The sequence below is a fragment of the Elgaria multicarinata genome, chromosome 8 (genome assembly GCF_023053635.1).
Source record: "Elgaria multicarinata webbii isolate HBS135686 ecotype San Diego chromosome 8, rElgMul1.1.pri, whole genome shotgun sequence".
NCBI lineage: Eukaryota > Metazoa > Chordata > Lepidosauria > Squamata > Anguidae > Elgaria > Elgaria multicarinata.
In genome coordinates this window covers 114,759,054-114,785,292 of record NC_086178.1, presented here as the reverse complement: position 1 = coordinate 114,785,292, position 26,239 = coordinate 114,759,054, and the positions used below count along the sequence as shown (strand labels likewise).

Genomic DNA, 26,239 nt, shown 5'->3' with positions numbered 1-26,239 from the left:
ATTATTGGATACCTTTCAATGTGCACAGCCCGATGATGTGGACAGAACTCTTGGAGAGGTGAGCCACCACATGTATGCTAGATCCTTGCCCTTCCTGGCTTATAAAAGCAGCCAGAGGGGGACTGGCTGAGTGGGTAAGCGGAGTGGTCAATGCCTCCCTTCGCCAAGGTAGGGTCCCAGCCTGCTTGAAGGAGGCAGTGGCAAGACCCACATTGAAAAAGCCCTCCTTGAACCCCACCGTATTGGATGTACTTTTGGGCCGTAGCTAGACCTAAGGTTTATCCCAGGATCATTCCAGGTTCGTCCTTGCCTGAGCACTGGATGCCCTGTGTGGCACTTAAATGAACAGGTTTGAACCCAGGACAATCCTGGGATTAACCTTAGGTCTAACTACGGCCTAGGATTCAGCCCTGAGCTTGGATGCCCCAGTTTCAGCAGCCACAGCAGACAGGAGAGGGCACTTAGCAGCAGGCAGGCAAGCAAGGAAGCAAGCCTCCCAGCCCATGGGGAAGAGCCTTAGTCAGCCCTCAGTGGCCCTGAAAGACAGCTGTGATTTGGGAGTGAGGGCGTGTGCTTGTGCAAATTTTCTTTTTTGCTCTAAAGTGAGCACATTGGGCGCAATTCAGGCTGGGGACCAGTGCCATTTGTTTTAATGGATCATTTTTGGAGGGCAATCTAAGTAGCAGGTCTGGGGATGCCTGATCCAGAACAGGACTCCAACGGTGGGGGGGGGAGGGTGAAAGCTTCTCTCTGTGCCTTTCTCCCCTTATTTTCTTCCCGTAGTCCCCACATTTCTCTTCCCTCTTGTCTTGCTTCTAGTTTTTCTCCTTCCTTCTTCCTACAGCCCCAGAGGTTTCCAGCCCAACCAGCTGCTATAGTGAGGTTGGTGTGTATGTGTGAGAGAGAGGACATAAGCGTGTGCAAGAGAAGTGTGAAAGGCATATTATGCGGAGCAATCCTACACATATCTACTCAGATGTAATCCCATGCAAGCATGCAGAATATTGCAGCCTTAGGAACTCAGCCACTTGGCCTTTTAGCTTCTGAAATGGGTTTCTTTGGGAGTCTTTTTGGAAAACTGGAATAGTTTTATTTATTTCTTTGTTTGTAACATTTATATACCACTGAATACAACAGAATCTCTTTTGTGTGGTGCAGATGAGACCCCTGACTGCACCGGATCCTCAGGACCTGCTTGTGCTGACTGTTGGCTGCCCTGGTCTCTGCCCCATCAGCCTGAGTGAGAACCATTACATGGTAGCAGGTGTGGTTAGTTTTGACTCATTTTATCAATCAAGAGGTGAAGTGGAGGGGGAAAGTGATGCAGAACTTCCCTGACAACAATGGGAATGTTCCAAGTGTTTCAGTCTCAATTTATGTTGTAGGTTATATAGTTGCTTTGCTTTTTGCTGCAAAGATGGAGAGTGGTCCAGCAGTGTGGGATGTGTCAAAAGTGACCTTCTCCTGGACAGATCACTCACTACTGAGGCTTACAAGGACGTAGCCTTTGTGAAGGTGGGGGACAATTAGGGTAACTTGCTTATGGAGGTGGATGGCCTTCAGGAAGATTACTGAGGAAGTCCTTTGCAGCCTCTGGAATATGGAGATGATCTGGGCGACATGACTGCTCTTTCACTTAATGGAGCGCTATTGACTCCATGGTTTACTAAGGACCTGGGGACAGCTACGCCCCTATCTGGACAGGGATAACCTAACTTCAGATGTCTATGCTCTGGTAACCTCCAAATTAGATTACTGCAATGTGCTCTACGTGGGGCTGCCTTTGAAGATGGTTCAGAACCTGCAGCTTGTGCAAAATGCAGCGGCCAGACTGATAACTGGAACCAGAAGGTTCGAGCATATAAGACCGACTCTGGCCCGCTTGCATTGGCTGCCTGTATGTTTCTGAGCCCAATTCAAGGTGCTGGTTTTAACCTATAAAGCCTTATACGGCTTGGGACCACAATACCAGATGGAACACCTCTCCCCACATGAACCTACCCATACACTACGCTCAACATCTAAGGTCGTCCTCCGAGTGCCTACCCTGAGGGAAGCTTGAGAATGGCAACAAGGAGAGGGCCTTCTCGGTGGTAGCCCCTCAATTATGGAATGATCTCCTTGAGGCTCACCTGGCACCAACATTGTTATCTTTTCGGCGCCAGGTCAAGACTTTTCTCTTTTCCCAGGCATTTAACAGCATTTAACAGCATATCCTGAATTTTTTTAACTGACCCCAGAATAGTTGTTTTTAAATGGATATTGTCTGTTTTTGTTTGTATTTTATGCTTTTTATGCTTTTAAATTTTGTATATTTCTTTTTAATGTTCACTGTTTTTAACTTTTATAAACTGCCCAGAGAACTTTGGCTATGGGGCGGTATATAAACAACAACAACAACAACAACAATAATGAAACAGCTGGGATGAGGAGTTGAATGCAAGCACATTCAAGCACATGTTAGAATACCCTTCAGAGCTGACTCCACAGCAGTGAAGAAAAATCACTTCACAACCACTATTGGCTCCTTAATGATACAGGGTCTTCTACACGTAAACCCTGAAGATCGGGCACTTGATATCTTAGCAAGTCATGACATTTGCAAAGCATCTCATGGATAAGCTGGTTACATGGTCTGGTCTAATTATTTTTGTTTGGATGAATTTCTGTTGCTGTGGCTTGAAGAAGGTGACAGGGTGTTTGGACTTTGCCCATCTTGGCTATTTACATCTGTCTGCAAGGGAATGATTAGTCGGGTCCAGATAGGAAGTGGTAAATTTTTCATACAGGATAGGAGTAGACCCAGCTGTCTTAAAGAGGGCAACCACAATATTGCCTTGAAGAAGTCCTCCTTGGACCCAGATGATTTTGGTAATGATTAGATGGAAGATATTCTTCTGTTTGGGGAGAAAGGTGATTGAAGGGGGTAGTGGCCTCTTAACTACAGACATTCCCGGATAAAGCTGATTAGCTAGACCCACCTCAATTGGCCTTCCAACCTGGCTTTGGGAGTAAAATGGCCCTGTTCATCCTGGTGCACAACCTTCTATAAAACGATGTGCAAGCATGACCCTGTGGGTTCTCTTAGACATCTCAAAAGCTTTAGATACCATTGACTCTGGTGTCCTTATGGATTGGCTGTCTGGGATTAGACTTGGGAACACTGATATGCTGGTTCCAGAAGGTGGGGCTGGGAGATTGCTGCTCTATTTCATGGCATTTATGCTATGGGATGTTATAGGGTTCCATCTCCCATATCCTATGCTATTTAACATCTATATGAAATTGCTAGGGGAGGTTGTTCATGAAAATGGGTTGAAGTGCCATCAGTATGGTGATGGCACTGAACTCTGTTTCTTCTTTTCTTTGAATCCAGGGAAGGCAATGGATAGTCTGAACAAGTACCTAGAGTCAGTAATAAGGTAAATGAAAGCCAATACACTGTTGAAGGTGGGTTAGAATCATAGAATAGTAGAGTTGGAAGTGGCCTATAAGGCCATCAAGTCCAACCCACTGCTCAATGCAGGAATCCAACTAAAAGCATACCTAAGAGATGGCTGTCCAGCTGCCTCTTGAAAGGCCTCTAGTGTGGGAGAGGCCACGACCTCCCTAGGTCATTGGTTCCATTGTTGTACTGCTCTAACAGGAAGTTTTTCCTGAAGTCCAACCGGAATCGGGCTTCCTGTAACTTGAGCCTGTTATTCCATGTCCTGCACTCTGGGAGGATCGAGAAGAGATCCTGGCCCTCCTCTGTGTGACAACCTTTCAAGTATTTGAAGAGTGCTATCATGTCTCCCCTCAGTCTTCTCTTCTCCAGGTTAAACATGCCCAGTACTTTTCATACTTTTCTCTTCATAGGGCTTTGTTTCCAGACCCCTGATCATCCTGGTTGCCCTCTTCTGAAGCCCTCCAGCTTGTCTGCACCCTTCTTAAAGTGTGGTGCCCAGAACTGGAAGCAATATTCAACACAAGGCCTAACCAGTGCTCAATAGATGGGAGCCAGTACCTCACATGATTTGGAAGCTATACTTCTATTAATGCAGCCCAAAATAGCATTTGCTTTTTTTGCAGCCACATCAAGCTGTTGGCTCATTTTCAGCTTGTTATCTACAACAATTCCAAGATCCTTCTCGCTTGTAGTATTGCTGAGCCAAGGATTCCTCAGCTTGTAACTGTGCATTTGGTTTCTTTTTCCTAGATGTAGAACTTGGCATTTATCCCTATTAAATTTCATTCTGTTGTTTTCAACCCAGCACTCCAGCCTATCAAGATCACTTTGAAGTTTGTTTCTGTCTTCCAGGGTATTAGCTATCCCACCCAATTTTGTGTCATCTGCAAATTTAATAAGCATTCCCTACACTTCCTCATCCAAGTCATTAATAAAAATGTTGAGGAGTAGTACTGAGCCCTGTGGTGCTCCACTCATTACCCCCTTTGAGTCTGATTCTGTAGCTAGCTGTGGATTGTTATTGAAGTCAGCCACGCTTTACACAGGAAACAGGAACTTTTATGGAGGTAAGCACATGTTTGATTATTTTACCTCAGAATAATTGCATGTGATTGCAGGACATTCTGTCCTGTGTTACTGCAACATGGCAAGGGAAATGAGTCTGAGTTAGTGGCATTATAGGCACAGTCCAAAGCAAACTTGAGAGCAACAGTAGCAGCAATAGCAACTTGTCAACAGACAATAGGAATAAGGCAGAAAGCATAAAACAGAATTGCAGGACTGAGAGCACTTAGGAGAGAATTTGCAGGATTTTTAATTCAGCAAAGCACCGACCGGTACACCAAAACAAGCAAGAGTGCGATAGGGTCACTGGCAGCCCCCACCATAACCAAGACCATTATTGTATGTCTCCTGCAGCACTCCACCCGGCTGACAAGACTTTCCAGAGGGGCATTGGTTAAGCCCAACCATGTGTTAATAGGTATTAGGGTGCCCTGGATAAAGAGACTCAATTATCCCAAAGCCAGCAAACTCCAGGCTTCTGTTGTTAACTGGGCCTCTGTAAAACAAACAAAAAATAGGCAACATTGCTTGCTACCAGTACTGGCCACTCTAAAGAAACCCTCACCTGTCCTGCTGTTGTTGTGCGGCTTCAAATACCTCATCATCTTTGTTGTCCTGTGTCTTATTTCTCAAACACTTGCCGTCACCTTCCCTGGTGTGCGGAATAAAGAGGTCCCTTGGAACGGTGTTCCCTTTCCCCAAGATTCCAGTGAAACTAGGATTGCTCTCACTGTCCTTCTGGCTCTCAATGGCTGAATCCACTTCATCTTTTTCAGCCAAGATGTCATCAATGTTGGTCTCATAGTAGCACCTCAAAGGAACAGAATCCAGGTCAGTCTCTGAATACTTCACTGTTCTGCGGATAATTCCGGTTTCACAGTTTCCAGGCTTTGTACTACCTGGTGGAGCCATCTCAATTTCTACCTCTACATGGCACAAACTATGTTCTGGCCCCATCCAATCTGGTTTGGTTTGCATCAGCTGGCTGGATTTCTTGAGGAGCTCAGGAGGAGGGTCCAGTGTGTTCTGAGGAGCGATCCCTGGAACACAGAGATACCAGGTTACAAACATAAAAATGCCCACCAATTCCTAAAAGATACTGGTTCCCTCTGCCTTATGTGCATGGCACTAGCCCAGAAACACCAACATATTACACATCAACACCTATGGTTGTACAGTACAGTAAAAAGCATGTGTCCAATAAGACAGACAAGTGGGAAAGAAAAACAAAAGCACAGAGCAGGAGGGAGGAAAGAAAGAAGCCAGCCAGCTTCGGCATTCCTCTGCGCAAAGATTAGTATCAGGTCACCATCACCATCACCATCATCATGCCTGGAGATAAAGTGCTATACAAAAGTTAAAGCAAAGAAATGAAATTTGTGCTAACTCAGTCCTTAAACTTTTTAAACTCACGCCCCACCCCCACAAAAAAACCATATAGCACCTTTTGGGTCCCCAGCCCAGGTCCTCACACACAGTATTTTTTGCACAGCTGACTGCATGCATGAGGATTTGTGCATTGGGTAGTAATCCCACACTGGAATTAAAAGAGAAATAAAGTAGTCACTGATCATCTTCTATAAGAACAAAACAGTTTATTCTTTTTTTGAATACTTGATCCAGAAAAGCATTGTACAGCAATAAATAAATTAAAATAAATAAATACCTCCACACATCAACTAGTCATTTCAATAATTAAATAATCAACAGTATGATAAATAATCATAAATAAATTGTGAGGTTTCAGTGCCTCACAATTTCAAACCAACCAAATTTAATGCTCCGACTTTTTTTACTCCAGTAGCGGAAACATTGATTCATCACTTCTAAGTTTTTAAATGTACTTTATCCTACCTTCTCTATATAGCAACAGTACATGTCAATTCCAGCCTATTCTGGCTGGTGTTGAGAGCCCCCCAAGGAAAGCGGTGGGGCTGGAGGGCCCCTTGTCCCTATACATTTGCCCTGTTCAGGTCCAGAACGCCTCAATAACCCCAGGGTGTAAACTAGGAGCTAGGCATTAGAAACACATCTCACTAGTGCTAAACACTGTTGATATTTTATTGTGAACGTTTTATTTTTACTCTATTGTATTTAAATTTATATTGTTATTGTAGAGCTGACCTTGGAAAGTTTCTTTGAGGGGCAGAGTATAAATAATAGATAATATAAATTTTAGAATTTCTGTAAACCGCCCAGAGAGCTCTGGCTACGGGGGTGGTATGTAAGTGTAATAATAAATAAATAAATAAATAAATAAATAATAACGAGAGACCTTCTTATGAGTCACAAACCAAATTTCAACATCTCAGAAAACCAAATACTTCATTGTAAGAATTATCGAGGTTAGACAATTATGTTCACGCTATGCTGTGATTTGAGGGAACGGAATTCTATTCATCCCTCATCAGAACTAGTATTATTGTATCCTAAGTGGAACTCCCTCCATCACCCCGTTTGAAAAAAACTTTTGTAAGTAGAAAAAAAAGAGAAACCAAAGTAAGCAATATTAGCATCATTTATATATAAGGCACCTAGATTAATTACGCACCATATAAAAATGTAAAAAATAAGTTGCAAGCTTACAAAGCAGGGAAACTGAGACTGCGTAGGGGCCATGTAGTGGTGAGGAATCAGGTGAGGCATTGAACTTCGGTATCCTATATATTGTCTATTAAATGTATAAAGGCCTATTTAAAGGTCAGCTTTCTTGTTTCTTAGAGTAGGCCCTAGATATATTGGGCAACTCTGTAGGCTTCTTATATGGGGAGATTGGTCAGGCCCCAATCCACATGTTCATAATTGCTAGTTGTCCGACGCTGATAAGGGTGAAATCCTCATAAGAACATCAGAAGAGCCATGATGCTGGATCAGACCAAAAGTCCACCTAGTCCAGCATTCTGTTCACACAGTGGCCAACCTGCTTGTTCATCCCCGGCCAGGGATGAACAAGCAGGACATGGTGCAACAGCACCCTCCCACCCATGTTCCCCAGCAACTGGTGCACACAGGCTTATTGCCTCAAATACTGGAGATAGCTCGCAACCATCAGGGCTAGTAGCCATTAATACACCTTTGCCTCCAGGAATTTATCCAACCCCCTTTTAAAGCCATCCAGATTGGCGGCCATCACTACATCTTGTGGTAGTGAGTTCCATAATTTAACCATGAAGAAGTACTTCCTTTTATTTGTTCTGGATCTCCCACCAATCAGTTTCATTGGATGACCCCGGGTTCGAGTATTTTGAGAGAGGGAGAAAAATGTCTCCCTTTCCATTCTCCACACCATGCATAAATTTGTACACCTCTATCATGTCTCCCCTTAGCCTCCTTTTTTCCAAGCTAAACAATCCCAGCTGGTGTAACCTTCCCTCATAGGGGAGATGTTCCAGCCCCTTGATCATTTTAGTTGCTCTTTTCTGAACTTTTTCCAGCTCTACAATATCCATTTTTAGGTGTGGTGACCAGAACTGTACACAGTATTCGAAGTGTGGTCGCACCATAGATTTGCATAAGGGCAGTATGATCCTGGCATGTCAACAGTTTACACAGCTGCCTAATTTCCTCTGTTTGCTTTACTGTTTTATCTTGCCAGGGAGATGCAGACGCTTCCCTACACATACCACCATACTGAAATGTTGCAATCCCTTAGTCATAGGGCTAACTCATTGCCAGCCTATGATGCTTTGGGACACGTGGTAGAAAAAGGGTAGAAAAGATTGAGCCAAGTCCTAACCAGTTCGGCTTTGCTCCATGAGGGAATGTGCACAACCAATTTGGAAATTTGTGGGTTCTGGAAATTTATTTATTGCATTTATATCCCGCTTTTTTTCCTCCAAGGAACCCAAAGCAGCATACATAATCCTCCTCTCCATTTTAATCCTCACAACAACAACCCTGTGAGGAGGGTTGGGCTGAGAGTTTGTGACTGGCCCAAAGTCACCCAGTGGATTTCCATGGCCAAGTGGGGACTAGAACCCAGATCTCCCAACTCCCAGTCTGACACTCTAGCCACTACACCACACTGGAAATGATCTCCAATAAGCTGTTGATTGGAGTCCCAGCATATGCCAGCTCCATGGGCTGAAGAGATGTGTGAGCTTTCTTTGTAATTTTTTTTTATTTTGCATCCTTTTCCTATCAAACTGCTACTCCTTTCACAAGTGGTCTAGTTTAATCTTGGCAATCCAAAGAATCTACTTTGACTGGGCCCTGGATAGATCAGGCCTCCAAAGCAACAAAGGCAAGCAAAAGAGTACATGGCTCAGTAGCAGATCACATGCCAAAAAAACCCCCATTTTCATCCCCAGCTTCTCCTTAGCAGCTACAAAAGCATTCAGATAATAGGGTTGGAAAAAGTTGTCTCTACTTGAAAGCCTTCAAAAAGCTGCTGCTAGTAAAAGAAGCCCAGTACTGTTGGTCGACGGAGTAATAGCCTGACTCGACATTAGCGGCTTCGTAGATTGAGCCTGAAATGTCTCTCACTTCCCTGGCGACCAAGGTGTTGGGGGCAAGCCCATCTCTTTCTTGTACGTGGGCTGGCAAACACTTGGGCGTTTTCCCCTTGTAGTCCTCATGTGCTTCCAGGCAAGTCTTTTATTGTGCAATCGCCCCGCTACATTCATGGAATTTTACCATGGGTCCAGATGCTATTATCTTCCGCTTTTAACCCTCCCATGTTTTCTCACTTCTTCCATCCTTTTTCTGACCACCAAAAAACCATTAAGGAGGGAAAGACAGAAGAGCTGTGCAATGTCTTTGGACTGACAGTGCTAGGAGGACTTCATCTGGCAGCAGCCTTAATAAGCCCATGTGCTATTCTTTGCACGAGTGCAATCTAACAAATAAGTTGCATGAAAAGCAGCAACACAGGAATTACAAATACTGCTCCACTCAGAATCTTACTCATGAGTAGATCTTTTAGAAGAGAAACATCCCAGCCTGCCACTTTGTATGGCAGATTGCAGCTGCTCCTTCTAAAGTGGATCTGATCAGAAAGAAGGGAAGGGCTTGCCTTGCTAGTAGGTACTAGCAAAGGAAACTCTGGGCGGAGTTCCCACAGCTCCATAAATCATGCTAAAAGTGGTCGATTTTAAGTTATCACTGTCCAGCTAACAGGGTTCCATTTTGCGTTGTAAGCCTATTGTCTAAGGGGACAAATCTCCAGTTTGTGCTTTATCTTAATTTGTCAAGTATGCCATCCATTCCTTTATTCACATACCTGATTATCCAGAGTCCAAATGTACCACTGCAGTTGCATTAGGTGGAACCTCAAGACACAATTTTTGGATGTGAATCATAAATGGGAATGCTTTCCCCACCAGTCCTGGCAATGAGCTCATTACCTGTTCCAGGAGGGTCCAGTGAGCCATAGAAGAATTCCCACTTTGCCTTGGCAATCCGTTTGGCATGGGCAGAGCTCTCTCGGGAATATGCCCACAGGCTTCCCTATGGAAAAGAGAGAGGACTTTATTTGTGAGGGCCTTCATTAGATGTCAGGTGAGAAGTTTTAAGGGCATGCAGGGGAGATCCATTCTTGGCAAAAGAATACCTGGCATGGTGACTCCCCACTCTGTGGGCTTCTCTGAAGCCATGAGACATCATTAGAAGGGCTGTTCATCCCATTGGTGAGGGAGCTGGAGAGGCAGTTGGCATTGAGAGGACGTGGGCTTCCATTACCCAGGCTCAGGGAGGATGGTGCCCCTAAAAGGAGCCTGTTTCCAGTCAGCAGAGGGTCTGAAGCAGATGTCTCCAGCTTCAGCTTATGACCAAGGTACTCCTGGCCTTTACTTCTGAGGCTCAGTGGGGTCTGTTCACCCGTAGGACCAGTACTGGCCAAACTGTACTCATTTGTCTTCATTCTGAACCTCTCACTCACATCTGAAGTAACAGGCTCCAGGGGTACTGTCACTTTGTCCTGTGGGGAAGGCTGATTTTGGACAGTGGGACAACAGTTTCCTTGCTTGCTGGAGCCAGAGTGGAGATCCTCCCCACACTCCAGGCCACTCTCCTTCCTGGACTCTCCCAGTGGGAGGCCATTCAAAGTTTTCACACTGGCCTTCTCAATAAACCGGAAGGTCACCACGGAGCTTTGACCACCAGGGACTGGAGCCACCAGGGGGATGCGGCTGCCAGGGGAGCACAGGGAGGGTGGAGGCTTGCTTCTCAGCGGGGTACATGGCGCTGTCACTCTCCCTGAACTGGAGCAGCTGCCATTGCCAAGGTAACCCATCTCTGTGACCTTCCGGAAGAGGGAGCCAGTGCTGTTATACATGCCCAGCTGGGACCTCCTAGCCATTGGGGTAAGTCCCTTCCGGAGAAGGTGAATCCTGCCAGCATTGAGGTTGGGCGAGAGACAGTGCTGGGACTTAAAGGCAGCAGGCTCCATATTCTTCGAAGGCGACAGCCACGGCTTCTTCTCGAGCTCTCGAGTTAAGTGCTGAGGTGACATGGCATAATCTCCTTCAGGATGGCAGCACATGACTGCTCCAGCCTGTGACATCTTGGATGAAGGAGATGGACCGGGAATAGAGCTGAAAAGCGAGGAAGAAAGAACAGAAGGAATGTTCTAAGCACTGCTGAGGTGAGAAGTCCAGCAGAAGCAGAAGCAGCATTACATGGCCCTGAAACAGACAGGAAAAAGTTAGAGGTCAGGATCTCAGATACAGAGGCACACCAAACCAGAGTGAACAGATCCTATACTACATCACTCTAGAAGCAAGGCCATAGAATATCCTCCAGGGTTACTTCAAGGAGGATTTCCACACAGGGAACTAAAGGCAGATTTATATTTCCCAATGGGAGCTCACTCTCCAGCACTGTACTTCTGTCGTAGATGTCACATTTTCTCACCATACAAACCACAATGCACTTCACCAGGAAAAATAAGAGTCACTTCTCCCTAGATGGCAATTCTATACAGCAGTCATCACATGTGACTTCATAAAGGTCACAGGGCACCAGCTGGCTATCATCTGACATGAACGGTGATGAGAAAGAAACAGAGATGCACAAACTTTGGCTTGGCTTCCTCATAATCCTCTACTTATGCTTGAGGCAGAAGCAGGCGTTTCTAATTTGAGCTAAGGTGCCGAGAAAAACAAAAACAGAAAAGAGGATTCCAGCTGATTATTACTTTCTCAAAAAACCCATGCAAGTAAGAGCTCAGGGAAGGAAAAATGTGCTGTTGGGCATCCTTCTCCAATGAGAACGTCTTGCCCCTGGGAAGCAGATTGATGCGTGGAGGCCTAGAAATAAAAGGCATCCAGAGAAGCACTGCTGCTATTTTTGTGTCCTTAGATGAGCAGGTTAAGTAGTGGACCCAATCTGGGAGGTTTTTTTTAAAAAATAAAAAGATGGGAGCTTTGCCACGATACTTTAATTCTTCTCCCTTCACCATTGAGCTTCCGCTGCATGCCTTCTGGCAAGTAGCAGAGCCAATTCCACGCAGAGCCCTGGTAACGAAAGGTCAAACTAGACCAGCAATAGGAACCTGGTGCTCTCCAGTTGTTTAGGATCACAACTCCTATAATTTCTGAACATGCTGGCTGAGGCTTATGGGAATTGTAGTCTAAAGCACCTGGAGGGCAGCAGCTTGTCTACCCCCGAACTAGAAGTTCGGGGGTAGACAAGGTTTTTTGATATGGCCCACACAATCCACAAGGAAGTCCAAAAGGGAGGTAGCCTAGCCTTGGGACAGTCCATGAGCCAGCGCCCCACTACCAAACACACATTACCATGCTTAGGGAAGCTCTTCTATGGCTGGGAAGCCTGGTCCTTTGGGGCCCACTCTCTCCCTCTGGGGACTTGCTCACTGGCTTTGAGGATGTGCAACCTTCCCAGGCACGACCCTTTTGCAAACATGTTCAATTACATTAACTTTGGCATGCGTTCACTTCTTTAACCTGATTTCCTCTTCACATTTATAGAGTGCTCTCAATAGCCTTTTCTCAGACTTCTTATTTTCTGGAATTAAACATGCCAAAATGTTGATGGTTGGTTCAGACATCACTTTAAGCCATGATGGCTTAATAAATTGCACAGAGTAGCTTATTTTGAACCTAAACTACTGTAATCTGACACACAATCAGACAAATAAGCTACTGCGTGATCTCAGTCATCCCCGCCCCATCCCCTGCCCCACGGCAGTCCTCCTGCCCCAGCAGTGCCACTGTTTCACCCACTGATAACATCACAGCAACCTGTTTTAACCTTCCACAATATTCCAACGAGAGGAGAGAGGTTAATTCAGCACTTCCAGCATCATCCTGACAAGGGTGGTGGTGGTGGTGGCAGCTCTAAAGCTCTGGAAGTATGCAGGATTGGGACCAAGCTTCATACACAGAGTCTCTCCTTTAATTCAGAGGCACCCAGTGCACCATCAAAACCTTGCACAATTACACACAAAGGAGCAAAACCTCTGGATGTACCAAAAAGGAGGTGGCACAAATAAACCCTTGGAAGTTTGCAAGAACGGGTCAAAATCTCACACACTGATGCCTCCCATGTGGAGGCACCGAAGCAACCTCAAAATCCATTGCGCCAGTGCGCGTTTCCTCCCCACTCCATAGACATTGCAGGAATTGAGCCTTAATGTGTTCCACATACTGCTAAAGCACAGTTGTGCATTTCCCCCAACAGACATTGCAGGCATAGATATTTTAGGCTGCTCGCAATTACACATTTCCCACCATAGATACTGTTGAAATATAAGGTGTTGCGCACTCCCCCCTCATAGGCCCTTTCTACACCTCTCGGCCTTCCGGGAGGGAGGGAGGGAGGAGGATCTTGCAATATTCTGCTCACGAGATCCTCCCCCAGATCCATACGTGCGTGTGACATCCTGGGAGGGAGGGAGAAAGGAGGGAGGTTGCGCCCACCACTTCTTTTTTTAAATAGGTGAGATGAGCACAATTGTGCTCCAAACAAAACTGTAAGTTAAAAACAACAACATGACCCCGCTCCCCCCTGATGAGCACAGAGAGCCCAAAGAACTCCATGCCCCATGCCCATTTCCTGTCTCCTCACGTTTACTCGCAAGGGAACTAACATCTACCCCCTTGTCATGGTCAGATCACTTCCTACTGAGGTTTAGACTCTCTGCGGCCTTTCCCCTCTGCAAGGGTGGGGGGCCTATTAAAATGGTCCGCCCCCGGAGGCTAATGGACTCCGATGGATTCCAGAGGGCTCTGGGGGATTTTCCTGCTGATATGGCCGGTGCTCCTGTCGAAGCCCAGGTCGCTCTGTGGAATACAGAGATGACTCGGGCGGTTGACACGATCGTGCCCAAGCGTCCTCTCCCTCTGAGCAGAGCCTGGTCAGCTCCTTGGTATACACCTGAGCTGAGGGCAATGAAGCAAGAGGGGAGACGGCTAGAACGCAGGTGGAGGAAGACTCGTGCTGGGTCTGATCGAACACGGGTTAGAGCTCACTATCGAGCCTACTCTGTGGCGGTGAGGGTGGCAAAGAGGCAGTTCTTTTCCACCAGCATTGCGTCTTCTCAGTGTCGTCCGGCGGAGCTTTTCCGGGTGGTTCGCGGCCTGTTACACTCTGGGCCAGGGCGAGAGATGGTGGAACCCTCGGTAGCACGCTGTGACGAGTTTGCACGGCACTTTGAAGATAAAGTCGCTCAGATTCGTCATGAATTGGACACCACACTTAATGCAGCTCCAATAGTAGAGGCGTTCAGAGCGCCGTCCGGTTCAGTTTTATTGGATGAGTTTCAGTTATTGAGGCCCGAGGCTGTGGACAAGGTGCTTGGCCAAGTCCGGTCGGCCACCTGTGTGCTTGACCCTTGCCCCTCGTGGCTCATTATATCAAATAAGGAGGGGATCACCGGCTGGGTCCAGGAGGTTGTAAATGCCTCCTTGAGAGAGGGAGTGGTGCCGGCCTCTTTAAAAGAGGTGGCGATTAGACCACTCCTGAAGAAGCCTAATCTGGACCCGGAAGATGTTAACAACTACAGGCCGGTGGCTAATATCCCTTTCCTGGGCAAGGTGCTTGAGCGGGTGGTTGCAGGACAACTCCAGGCACTCTTGAATGAAACGGATTATCTAGATCCATTTCAATCGGGTTTCAGGCCTGGTTTTGGAACGGAAACTGCCTTGGTCGCCCTGTGGGATGACCTCTGTCGGGAGAGAGACAGGGGGAGTGCGACCCTGTTGGTTCTCCTGGACCTCTCAGCGGCCTTCGATACCATTGACCATGGTATCCTTCTGGATAGGTTGTCTGACCTGGGAGTTGGAGGTACTGCATTGCAGTGGTTCCGCTCCTACTTGGATGGCCGATTCCAGAAGGTGGTGCTGGGGGATTATTGCTCTGTGCCGTGGCTCCTAAGCCATGGGGTTCCGCAGGGCTCTATCTTATCCCCTATGCTGTTTAACATTTACATGAAGCCGCTGGGGGAGGTTATCCGGAGATGTGGACTGAGGTGTCATCAATATAAGGATGATACCCAGCTCTACCTTTCCTTTTCATCAAACCCAGGTGAGGCAGTGACTGTTCTGAACCAGTGCCTGGGCACGGTAATGGACTGGATGAGGGCTAACAAACTGAGACTCAATCCAGACAAGACGGAGGTACTGTTAGCGGGTGGTTCATCTGTCCGGCGAGGCGATGTTTGCCCTGTCCTGGACGGGGTTGCACTCTCCCTAAAGGATCGGGTCTGTAGTTTGGGGGTGCTCTTGGATCCAGAACTGTCACTTGAGGCACAGGTGAACTCAGTGGCAAAGAGCATCTTTTATCAGCTTAGGTTGATATACCAACTACGCCCTTATCTGGACAGAGATAGCCTAGCTACAGTTATCCATGCTCTGATAACCTCTTGCTTGGATTACTGCAATGCGTTATACGTGGGGCTGCCTTTGAAAACGGTCCGGAAGCTTCAGCTGGTACAAAATAGGGCAGCAAGGTTATTAACAGGGACTGGCTGGCGAGATCACATCACGCCAGTCCTTTTCCAGCTTCATTGGCTGCCAGTCCAGGTCTGGGCCCAATTCAAAGTGCTGGTATTGACATTTAAAGCCCTAAACGGTTTGGGGCCAGGTTATCTGAAGGAACGCCTCCTCCAATATGTACCTTAAGATCATCTACAGGGGCCCTTCTCCGTGAGCCCCTGCCAAAGGAAGTGAGGCAGGTGGCTACTAGGAGGAGGGCTTTCTCCGCTGTGGCACCCCGGTTGTGGAACGAGCTCCCCAGAGAGGTACGCCTGGCGCCTACACTGTACTGCTTTCATCGCCAGCTGAAGACCTTTTTATTCACTCAGTATTTTAACACTTAATTTTAACTTAAATTTAAATTTTACTGTTTTAACTCTGTATCTTAATCTTATATCAACTTTGCTGTGTGGTTTTATCCTGTTTGCGCTTTTTATACTGTATCTCGTAATTGTGTTTTAACCTGTTGGGTGTTTTACTGTGGTTTTAATTTTTGTGAACCGCCCAGAGAGCTTCGGCTATTGGGCGGTATAAAAATGTAATAAATAAATAAATAAATAAATAATAAGGAGGTGGGATGAAGTAGGGGCAGGCTCCCACACATCTCCTGTGGCCCCAGGACCACAGAAAACCTGGGAAATCCCCGTTTTCCGTTTCCCCAAGGTTTCCCTGGAGTCATCCTCAGCTGACCCCAGGATTCCGTGTGTGTCATTTGAATGCACCGGGACGACCCCGGAGCGACCCCTGGGAAAAACAATGGTACAGAAAGGGCCATAGACACAACTGAAATAGCCTGTGTAAGCGGTTTCCATTATACAGAGAACGCTCGCGAGAGTGGCAAGATCTGAATCGCTCTTGCTGCACACCTCAGTATGTGACTAAAATAACACATGGTTCCTGACAGACAATACAGTAAACCACGGTGAGATAAATAACCCCTACTGCAGACCATGGGTTATCAGAGTAGGTTATTTTGGCCAAATAAGCCATCGTGGATTAAAAAGTACCCAACAGATGACATGAGAACCCATGATGGGTTACATATACCACTGTGCTTATTTAACCCGTTGTGGGTTATTGTGTCATCTGAACCCAATTGATGTCTTTTCATAAGACAACTCAAGGGAATATTGTGCTACAAATACAGAGCATAGTGAACAGGTGAACTAAGTCAAAAGTCTCATTCTGCTCTGCCAAAAAGAGTGCAGCCAAAAAAGAGAGTTTCTGCCAAAAAGAGTGCATGCAAGTGTTACACATAGATGTAATTCTCTCTCTCTCTCACACACACACCAGTCTCCATATGGATTTTTCCTATACCAAAGTACTATCCATGTAGGGAAAGTGTGTTACTGTGAAGTAGCCCTAATGACTGCTTTATATCGTTCAGTCCATCCAGCTTGCGCAGAATTTTAAAAACAAAATTATGCAGACTTTGTTTGGAGAAGGTAGAGGAATTTAGACAAATATACTATGTACTGCTGAATAAGAAGGAAGATTCAAAGTATGTGCAGAGAATGACAGAAAAGGAAGCCATGCTTGTACTTGAAACTGTAAGATGGTTTACAATTTGTCATTCATTGTGCCAGAAGCAGTTAATTCTTAGGTTTGAGAATCCGTATAGAAAAAAAAAATTCCATGATATGATAGGTCAAGACCATTTCTGTTTTAAGGAAAACATGTATATAATCAGGTAGGTAATATGGCAACATATTAATTTTGTTCCAAAAAGGCTGATGCAGATAGTACTTCTATGTAGAAACCACTAGGCATGAAGTAAGCACAACACATTTTGGTGCTTGAGCAGTAAATGAGTGGCTCCACACTCATGGTCTTCATTTCAAAGGGGCCTGTGCAGGAAAAACTGTTAGCGCACTGTGCCCCTTACAGGAGATGTCTGTCTCCAATTCTGCTACTCCCAAATTTGCACTCTCACCTCACCTCCAGGAAGGGACACCTGTGATCCCTACAGTTTTTGCTTTGAAACTGCCACTTAGGGTATATCTACACTACAGATTTACCCTGCCACTTTAACAAGGCTTCTCTTTCCGGATTCTTTCCAGGATTAAGATCAGCTCCTTTACACACGGTTTCCCCCCTGTTTCCCCCACCTCTTCCTTTCCCTATGTTCCAATATATAAACACTAGGTGGTGCTGTGGTATAAGAGAATTATGCAATTACATTAGGCTTTATCCTGCCATTCACAAATATTACCAGACTTTCCTCATTAGAAACCACCACCCCTGCTAAAATGGTTGCAAAGCACAGGAGAGGCCCTGAAGGATGACAATGTCGCGCAAAGAACCTGCAAATTACTCTAAGAGAAGAATCACAAACACACAATAAATGCCTTGTGTAGAAAGGCTCAGAGACTTCAGACAGAAGAAGTCATAAAAAGCCACTTTGTTAAAAGTGAGGACAAGGACCAATTACTGTCATCATTCAGCAAAGAAAGAGCAAGAGATTATGGTTTAGCAGTAATGGGCTTTGGCACATCTGGCAAAAGGTATCTAAGAACTTGTACATCAAGTCACAGCAGGGATTAGTCAAGATCGGTTAGTACTTATGGCACAGAAGGCTCATCAACAGGACAAGCATAAATGCCAGGAACAGCGGTCTCTCTAGTTGAAACAGAGTGGCAAGGGTGATTTTCAGAAGTCCTTTTCTTGCAGATAGTACAGTGCTTCTATTTTGTTGTTATTGTTGTTGTTGTGAAACACTGGCCTACAATATGAATCTCAACTGCTTGTTGCAAATTCCTTAAATTTATTCCATCCCAATAACCCTGGGAAGTATGGCATTCTCAGGAAGCCAGGTATCCCATCATACAATGCCTGCCTCCCCCTTAATTTCTGTATCAGAGAAGTCCAATTTCTCTGTGCCCAGGGGCACTCTCATTCAGATCTCAAAAGTCTGCAAATATAAAACTGGGCCCTGTATACAAGGTGTGCTGTGAAAAGAAAGGATGAATATATGAGGGACTCATGAACTGGAAGGCATGAGGGGGAAGACCACGCCCTGCATGCCACAGAAGCTTTGACCATTGCAGCCTTTTGAGAGCCTTATCTGCCCATTTTCAAAGTTTATTTCTACATTTATTGAGCCTAAAACACTTAAGAAAAAACAGAGATTCTCAAGTGTTGGTCCAGGATATCAACTCTGTGTGAATGATAGACATCAACAGACAGAAAACACAACCATATTCAAGAGTCCCTCTGCAAGCTTGATGATCACAGATATGCAATTGTGGCAAACTCAGAACCCATAACTACACATCTGCAAAGCTCTATGCCATTTGTGGCCATTTGTTACCAATGTAATCATGTCCCACTCTGACATTTTTGCTATAATCAGGTTCTGGAAAATTCCAATTCCCAGCACTAAATATTACTAGACATTAGAAGAGTCATCTAATGTAGGGTAACCATATGGAAAGGAAGACAGGGCTCCTATACCTTTAACAGTTGTATAGAAAATATAAATAATATGTTTGGGGGGTGAGGAAGCAGAAGTGTCAGAAACTACTGAGCCAAGCAGAACTCACACAAACAATTTGGCACATCAAATGCCTGCTTGCTGACTGAAGGCCATTACAGAGGGCTCAAAATGAAACTCCATAGAGAGGGCAACCCAAAGCCTGGCATGGCAGCTGAGAAGGCCCCCTGCCATGTCCCAACCAGGCACAACTCAGCTGCTCTTGCGATATTTGTATACAAAATGATGAAATATATTTATTTTATTTAAAATTTATTTATTTAAAACATTTATATATTAATAAGATCTCAGGGCAGCGTATATCCACAACATATAGGTAATACTATTCCTGAGCACATACATCCCATAACCAAGAAACCATTACTGCAAAATAGTGCCAATTTTTTGAAGTTACATCACTGTCAAAAGGGTAAGTTTGTGCAGTAAATTACACTTCCAGCCCCCAAATCATTGTCTGGGGACTAGAGCAGCCCCCAAGAATACAGATGTTTGGATATCGCTAGTTTAAAATAAGATCTGGCTAGATGAGATATCTGAATCAGGATTTGTGCAAAGAACTCCTTCTAGGTATTCAATGCCATGCCATGCTACAATTGTGAGAGAAGACAGCCACGTGATGGGGAGTGTAATAACGTGGCCATGGCACATCGAAGGTACACACTACATAACGTAACAACACAGAATAAGTGTTGGCGATTCCAGGGGAGCGCTATGTGGCTCTCACTCACAGACAGACAGACAGAGGTTGGTTTTTTCTTCAGAAGTTTACTTGTCTGAGATATGTTGGACTCTATGACAATTATTTCAAAATTATCCTAGATGACAGCAGCTGATTTAGAATATGGCAATTTCACTTATATAATTTTAGTTCATTGTTTTCCTAGATATTTGCAGGGTTTTTTCTTAAGGCACTCTGAGGCCAAAACTCAATATAGAAATATAGTTAAAAGGGAAGGGTTGGGGTCAGAAAACCTATACTGAACACAGATGATGAGGGGGCGTAGCTCAGTGGGATGGAGCCCCCGCTTTGCATGGCGAAGGTCCCAGGTTCAATCCCTGACTTCTCCAGGTAGGGCGAGGAAAGAATCCGGCCTGAAACCTTGGAGAGCCGCTGCTGCCAGTCAGTATCAGCAGTATTCAGCTAAATGGACCAATAGTCTAGTTTGTATAAAGCAGCTTCCTTCTGTTCCTAGGATTCAAGTAATTTCCAAGTCAGTCAATGTAACTAGACCAGAATAGTGTTTGTCGCAAAATCTACTCAGGCCCTCTCTGTCTGACCTAAAGCCGAAGGAGAAGGTTTCTCTGGAGACCAGCCAGAGGGCCCGGCTGCACTAGCACGTGGTCGGGCCCGGAGAGAAAAGGGAGGAGGCCTCCAACTCTGAGCAAGAATTGCAGAAGCCCCTTCTCAAGAGTATTTCAACAACGAAATACTCAACAAAGCCCTATGAAGAGAGACTGAAAGAACTGGGCATGTTTAGCCTGGAGAAGAGAAGATTGAGGGGAGACATGATGAGAGCACTCTTCAAATACTTAAAAGGTTGTCACACAGAGGAGGGCCAGGATCTCTTCTCGAGCCTCCCAGAGTGCAGGACACGGAATAACGGGCTCAAGTTAAAGGAAGCCAGATTCCGGCTGGACATCAGGAAAAACTTCCTGACTGTTAGAGCAGTACGACAATGGAATCTGTTACCTAGGGAGGTTGTGGGCTCTCCCACACTAGAGGCCTTCAAGAGGCAGCTGGACAACCATCTGTCAGGGATGCTTTAGGGTGGATTCCTGCATTGAGCAGGGGGTTGGACTCGATGGCCTTGTAGGCCCCTTCCAACTCTGCTTTTCTATGATTCTATGGACCTGTCAGTTAGGTGGGACTTCAAAGAAATGAATGGGAAATTGCTTAATTTTCTCATAACCAACAGAAATTTCCTAAATTCTGTACCAAGTCCAAGGGTCTGTGTATACCTTAATGTCTATGAATTATTGTCAGAAATATACAACTTGAATAAGAATGGTTTGTTTGTTTTTTAGGTTCAGGAGCTTATACCTACTAAGAATAAATGCTTGTCTTGAAAGGAAAAAAGAAAGAAAGAAAATGTAGATTCATGGATGTCAAAGCAGAGTACAGTTCCTGATCTTTCTTAAACTGCAAATCTCTGGCAAGGGCAGGTTGAACATACCTGAGCATGTCCTGAGGCAACACCCCATCAGCAGCTAGGTTGGGCCCAGTCACTGGACACCATCTAACCTTGTACAAATAGGGACTTCGCCTATCCAGTCCCATACACTTATTTCCTTCAATGAGTGGGTCTGCATCATTCGCCCCACTTGCCCTTTTGCTTAAGGTCTGTGAGGTGCAGCCGTGATAGTCCTGATGAAATTGCTGTTGGGGAATTCTTTGAAAACTGTGGAGGTGAAAGATGCACAGAATTTTAGAACAGAATTTTACTGTTTTCACTCTGTATTTTAATCTTATATCAATTTTTGCTGCATGGTTTTATCCTGGTTGTGCTTTTTATACTTTAGTATTTGTGTTTTTAAACTGTTCGTTGTTTTATTAGAGAGCTCTGGCTATTGGGTGGTATAGAAATGTAAAAAAAAAAAATATGATTTTAATTTTTGTGAACTGCCCAGAGAACTTTGACTATTGGGTAGTATAAAAATATAATAAATAAATAAATAAATGCACGATTACCTGAAACGATCATGTCTGATAGCCCTGGAGGGGTGAACAGTTGGCAGCCCTGGACAATGGCTAATTCAAGCCATATTTAGCCACAAAAATTAGCAAGGTTTTACCCTGAAAAGTCCAGCAAAGTCAATATCAATGAATGACCCAGGTTTCTTGGTCACTTCAAGGGAATATGGGGACCTTAAACAGGTTATGGTGAGTGGACTGACATAATATGCTGCCTTTTCTCATGACTCTTTCTATGTCTGTGTCCATTTCAGGGCACCACACATAACTTCTGGCCAGTGCTTTTATCCACACAATATTCAGGTGTGCAGCATGTAGAATTTTCAGAATGATCTGGCATCCCAATTCTGGAATTACAACCCAATTTCCCTACCATAAGTAACTTCCATCATTCTCTGAGTTCCACTATGCTAATCATGTTGTGTATGCAACCACTGAGAAGGTCTCAGTGCTAGCAAGCCATGTGAGAGGCATAGCACTATTATTTATTTATTTATTCATTGCATTTCTATACTGCCCAATAGCCAAAGCTCTCTGGGTGGGGGGGTTCATGTGTTCATGCAGTGGTAAATGGCTTAATTCATCGGCATTTACAATCGATTCTTCTGGCTTGTATGTGAGCTTGTCATCATGGGCATGTGAAGTGATGCTCCAGTACTGCATGCAAGGAGACAAAATGAGCTACAGTAATACAGGCCCAGGATAGCCCTAGCCTCTTAGGAGGTCATGCTGGCCCAACTGCTCCAACTAGCGTCTTTCCAAAAGGGAAAGCCATCCCTTCTATTCCTCTCACATGGCACCTGCTAGCACTGAGACCTTCTCAGGGGCTGCAAACACAACATGATTAGCATAGTGGAACTCAGAGAATGATGGAAACCATCGAGCAGAGGTTGGATATTCCTTTCATTTATTTATTTATTTATTTATGGATTTTTATGCCGCCATTCAGCCAAAAAAGGCTCTCACAGCGGCTTACAAAAGTATTTCTTGACAGTCCCTGCCCACAGGCTTACAATCTAAAAGACATGACACAAAAGGAAAGGGGATTGGGAGGGAGGAGGAGGAGGGGGGGGAAAGGAAAGGAAATTCAGGCACTACAATCTTAGTTGGAAAGTTCAGCAGTTACAGGTGACAGCAGGAGGGAGGGGTCTCTCAGCTGGAGCTGGACCCAGGCACGGTGGAGAGGTGCCTGGCTGCTGCTTCCTCCCTCACTGGTGGCCTCATTTCCTCTGATAAGGTTCTTACTTTATACTAGCAGTTTAAATGGTAACATTTCTGCTAGCTGAAGATGTTTTGCAAAAGCTCAATGTGTTTTACAAGTTGAACCTATGCCACTAGAAGTAAGCACAGCTGAGTTCAATGGAGCTTACTTTCAGATAACTGCATTATCGACAGTCACACGTCATACATTTAACAGTGAGATTTCATTAGTGGTTGGCTGGTGATTTGTTTGAGTTCCTATACTTCACAATTTACCACAGCACCACTGGGCACCCCAAAAGTTAAAAGCCACGTGGTAGAACAGAAGTTCTCCAGCACCACCTTATGGGTCCTCCACTCCAGGAAGAACTAGAGCCACCATAACACTGCTTTGACATCCATGAATCTACATGAACGTCTTCAAGATCACTTAAACTGTAATCCCATGCACACCTACCTGAGAATAAGCCCCACTGAGCATCATGGGGCTTGCTTCTGGGTAGCCATGTGTAGGATTGCACTGTTAATGGATGTAGACACTGTGTGCCCTAATCCTACACCAGCTAAACAACCATGGTCAGTGGTATCAGAATCCATTGATATGTCATCAAGGTCAGAAAGTAGGCTGACATGGATCCAAATAATCCAAGACCATCTTCAGACAGCTTCTCAAACCAACTGCACGTAGCTTCTTAAGCCAACTCCAGGTGGCTTCTTAACACCACCTGGAGTTGGTACAGTCTGAACCCCAAAACTCTCATGTGAACCACAGTTTTCTGCTTCAACACCCATTTCACAGAAGGCAAACTGATCAGGCTCAGAGACAAATATCTTGGCCAAGAAACTGAGTACAAGACAGAGCTGGGGCCTGAGCCCCAAATGCCAAACCACACATTTCTCCCCACAATATATGTGGGGCCCAGAGATCGCACTGGAAGCCAACACTTCAATTTGCAACATGCCATCCTGCCTGTTGTTGTCGTTGTTTCCTTTTTAAAAACCAGGAAGGGCTGGGCGCGTGGCAAGTACTAAAGAGAGGTCTCTATGGGAACACTGGTGCTTACAAGTACCAAGTTGGACTCCCCAGAGTTACATGGCTCTCTGTGATGATTGCAAACAACCAAAATGTTGTAAACCGCCCAGAGAGCTTCGGCTGTGGGGCAGTATATAAATGTAATTAAATAAATAAATTAAATAAATAAATAAATAAACAACCCTTACTGCAGCATTGTTAACTAAACAGTTACACCACTGAAACTGGACACAGCAGGCTGTCCCTTTTTCCTTCCGTCTAGCAATGCAGTTCTGATGTATGAAGGTGACAGCAAGAGCACACGACATGTAACATGGAGAATATATGTGGGGCTCTTTCTCTGGGACTGGAAGGGAGGAGGATGTTCTGCACAGTTAGTGCAGCTCTGAGTTCTTTCCCTCCCCGCTTGCCTCTCCAATCCACTACAGATCCCTTCTTCTCCTGTTGGAGGAGCAAATTGGGCCAGTCGGGGTGGGGGAGAAGGATGAAAAGTGGCGGCATGAGGGATGGGAGCAAGAGGTCAGTGATGTAGGGTAGAAATGTTTCCACCATTTTATTTTTCCATGGAAAAATATCCCTTTCTAAAAATGAATTGCTTCATAGAATTAATTAATAGCATAATGGATGAGTTCAGATATTCTTTGGAATTCTGGCTTATCCTTGGTGCTTGATTGCTGCTGTTTGGCTCCTCCTGTCAGGGGGAAGCAGCATAAGAAGCCAGGCAACCTCCACCCATGGTTTGTTTAGTGTTACGTCCGAATTGGGATCTCTGGCTTTTCCCTTTCCTAACAGCCAGAATCATAAGCCAAGAACAGCCCTATGATTCTGTCTTGTTAGAAGAACAATAAGCCAGAGGTCACAGTTTGGATGTATCACTAAACAAACTACCGGGGGGGAGGGGGAGGTTGCTTGATTTATTTACCTGCTCCTGCTAGTAGTAGGAGAGGAGCACACCTGTGCATTCTGGATAAACCAGAATTCTAACAAATTTTAAAGAATTCTAGTTTATTGCAATATGCAAATAGTGCCAATGATATCAGTACACCAGACAGTTTCAATGTTGCAATGACCTTTTCCAGAGAGCTATAGCTCTCTTCTCATGATCCACCCCCTATAGACCAATTCCGTCTTCGAGGTCATCTGGTGAGGCCCTCCTGAGGTTCGCTCTGCAGTTGCTCAGAGCAGAGCATATAGGGGTGTGTGTGTGCCTACTATGTGGAGTAATCTTCCCACTGAGATAGATTAGATGTGCACCATTTTAGGCACATGTTGAAACCACATCTATTTATGCAAGCCTTCCAGTATAGTTTAGCCTACCTCATATTTTATTCCTATGGCTATGTAGATATGGCATATTGATTTTATTCATTGGTTTTAAATTTTATGTTTTTAATGACTTGTATACTGCTTTGAAATTTGTAGACATAAGGGGCTTATAAATATTCATAAATAACATAAAGAAATGCAATATGTTCCTTCATTGTGGGCGTGGAGCAGGATGGCAGCTGCTGCTGCTGCCGCTGCTCTCCTCTGTGCATTCAACAGAAGACGAGAACAGGCTGTACATGGATAAGGACTTGGGTTTCCAAGCACACATTCAGTCATATGTATGCACAGCCCATTTTTACCTCCTGCTTAACATGTGGAAGCTGGAATGCCCCTGGCTCGACACCAAAGTAAGTTCACATGATGGAAGGGGCCATGATGCCCTTGCTTCAAAGGGAAAAGTCGATGTAAGTCCCCAACTTTTCTAATGTGCAACTTTGGGGAAAAGCCCCACGGTAGCTGTGAATTGGCGGCTGCATTGTTTAACTGATGCAGCGCTGATTCACAGCCACCGTGGGGCTTTGAAGACATGTAGACAGCCCCCTTGTCAGCTATTTCACTGACTGTGCCTTTGGCTACTGGAGAAACTTTTGCAACTTTCTGGAGCGTGTGAAATTAATGTGCTATACTTCTAAAATTTGCTTATTTATAAGTCAAACAAACAAGCTAAATCAGATTCAAATAGATTTAAGGCAGATGGAAATTGTTCCAGAAAGCTCATATCATTCAGCAGAGCACATTTGGGGAAGAGACTTCAGGCAAGTAGAGCAAAGGAACTACCCTGCAGAAGACTTACGGTACTTAAATTCTGCTAAAGTAAGAGTAATACCTCACCCAACCCCCACTGCAGGCCTATTTGATGGCACTGATATATACTGAGCGACAATCATACCCTTTTATTCGCAACAAATTAATCCCTAACTTTCATCATCCGCTATCATCTTACACACAAGAGTTATCCTGTACATACCAATATACACTGATGCCTTCACACAAAAGTTATACTCTAATATCAATATACGTACAGGGAGGAGAGAAAGGAATCAAT

The 26,239-nt window shown here is 45.0% G+C and overlaps 1 protein-coding gene across 1 annotated transcript in view; it reads right to left on the bottom strand.

The window, feature by feature from the left end:
- The window catches only part of PSD (pleckstrin and Sec7 domain containing), a 127,090-nt gene extending 116,069 nt beyond the window's left edge, over window positions 1-11,021 (bottom strand). The window contains exons 1-3 of the mRNA XM_063133212.1: window positions 10,065-11,021; window positions 9,859-9,961; window positions 5,079-5,553 (exon numbers count right to left, since the gene is read on the bottom strand). Of these exons, the coding sequence (XP_062989282.1) occupies window positions 5,079-5,553; window positions 9,859-9,961; window positions 10,065-11,015 (1,529 nt within the window). The 5' untranslated portion in view covers window positions 11,016-11,021. The remainder of the gene's footprint in view (window positions 1-5,078; window positions 5,554-9,858; window positions 9,962-10,064) is intronic.
- Between the last annotated feature and the right edge of the window lie 15,218 nt (window positions 11,022-26,239).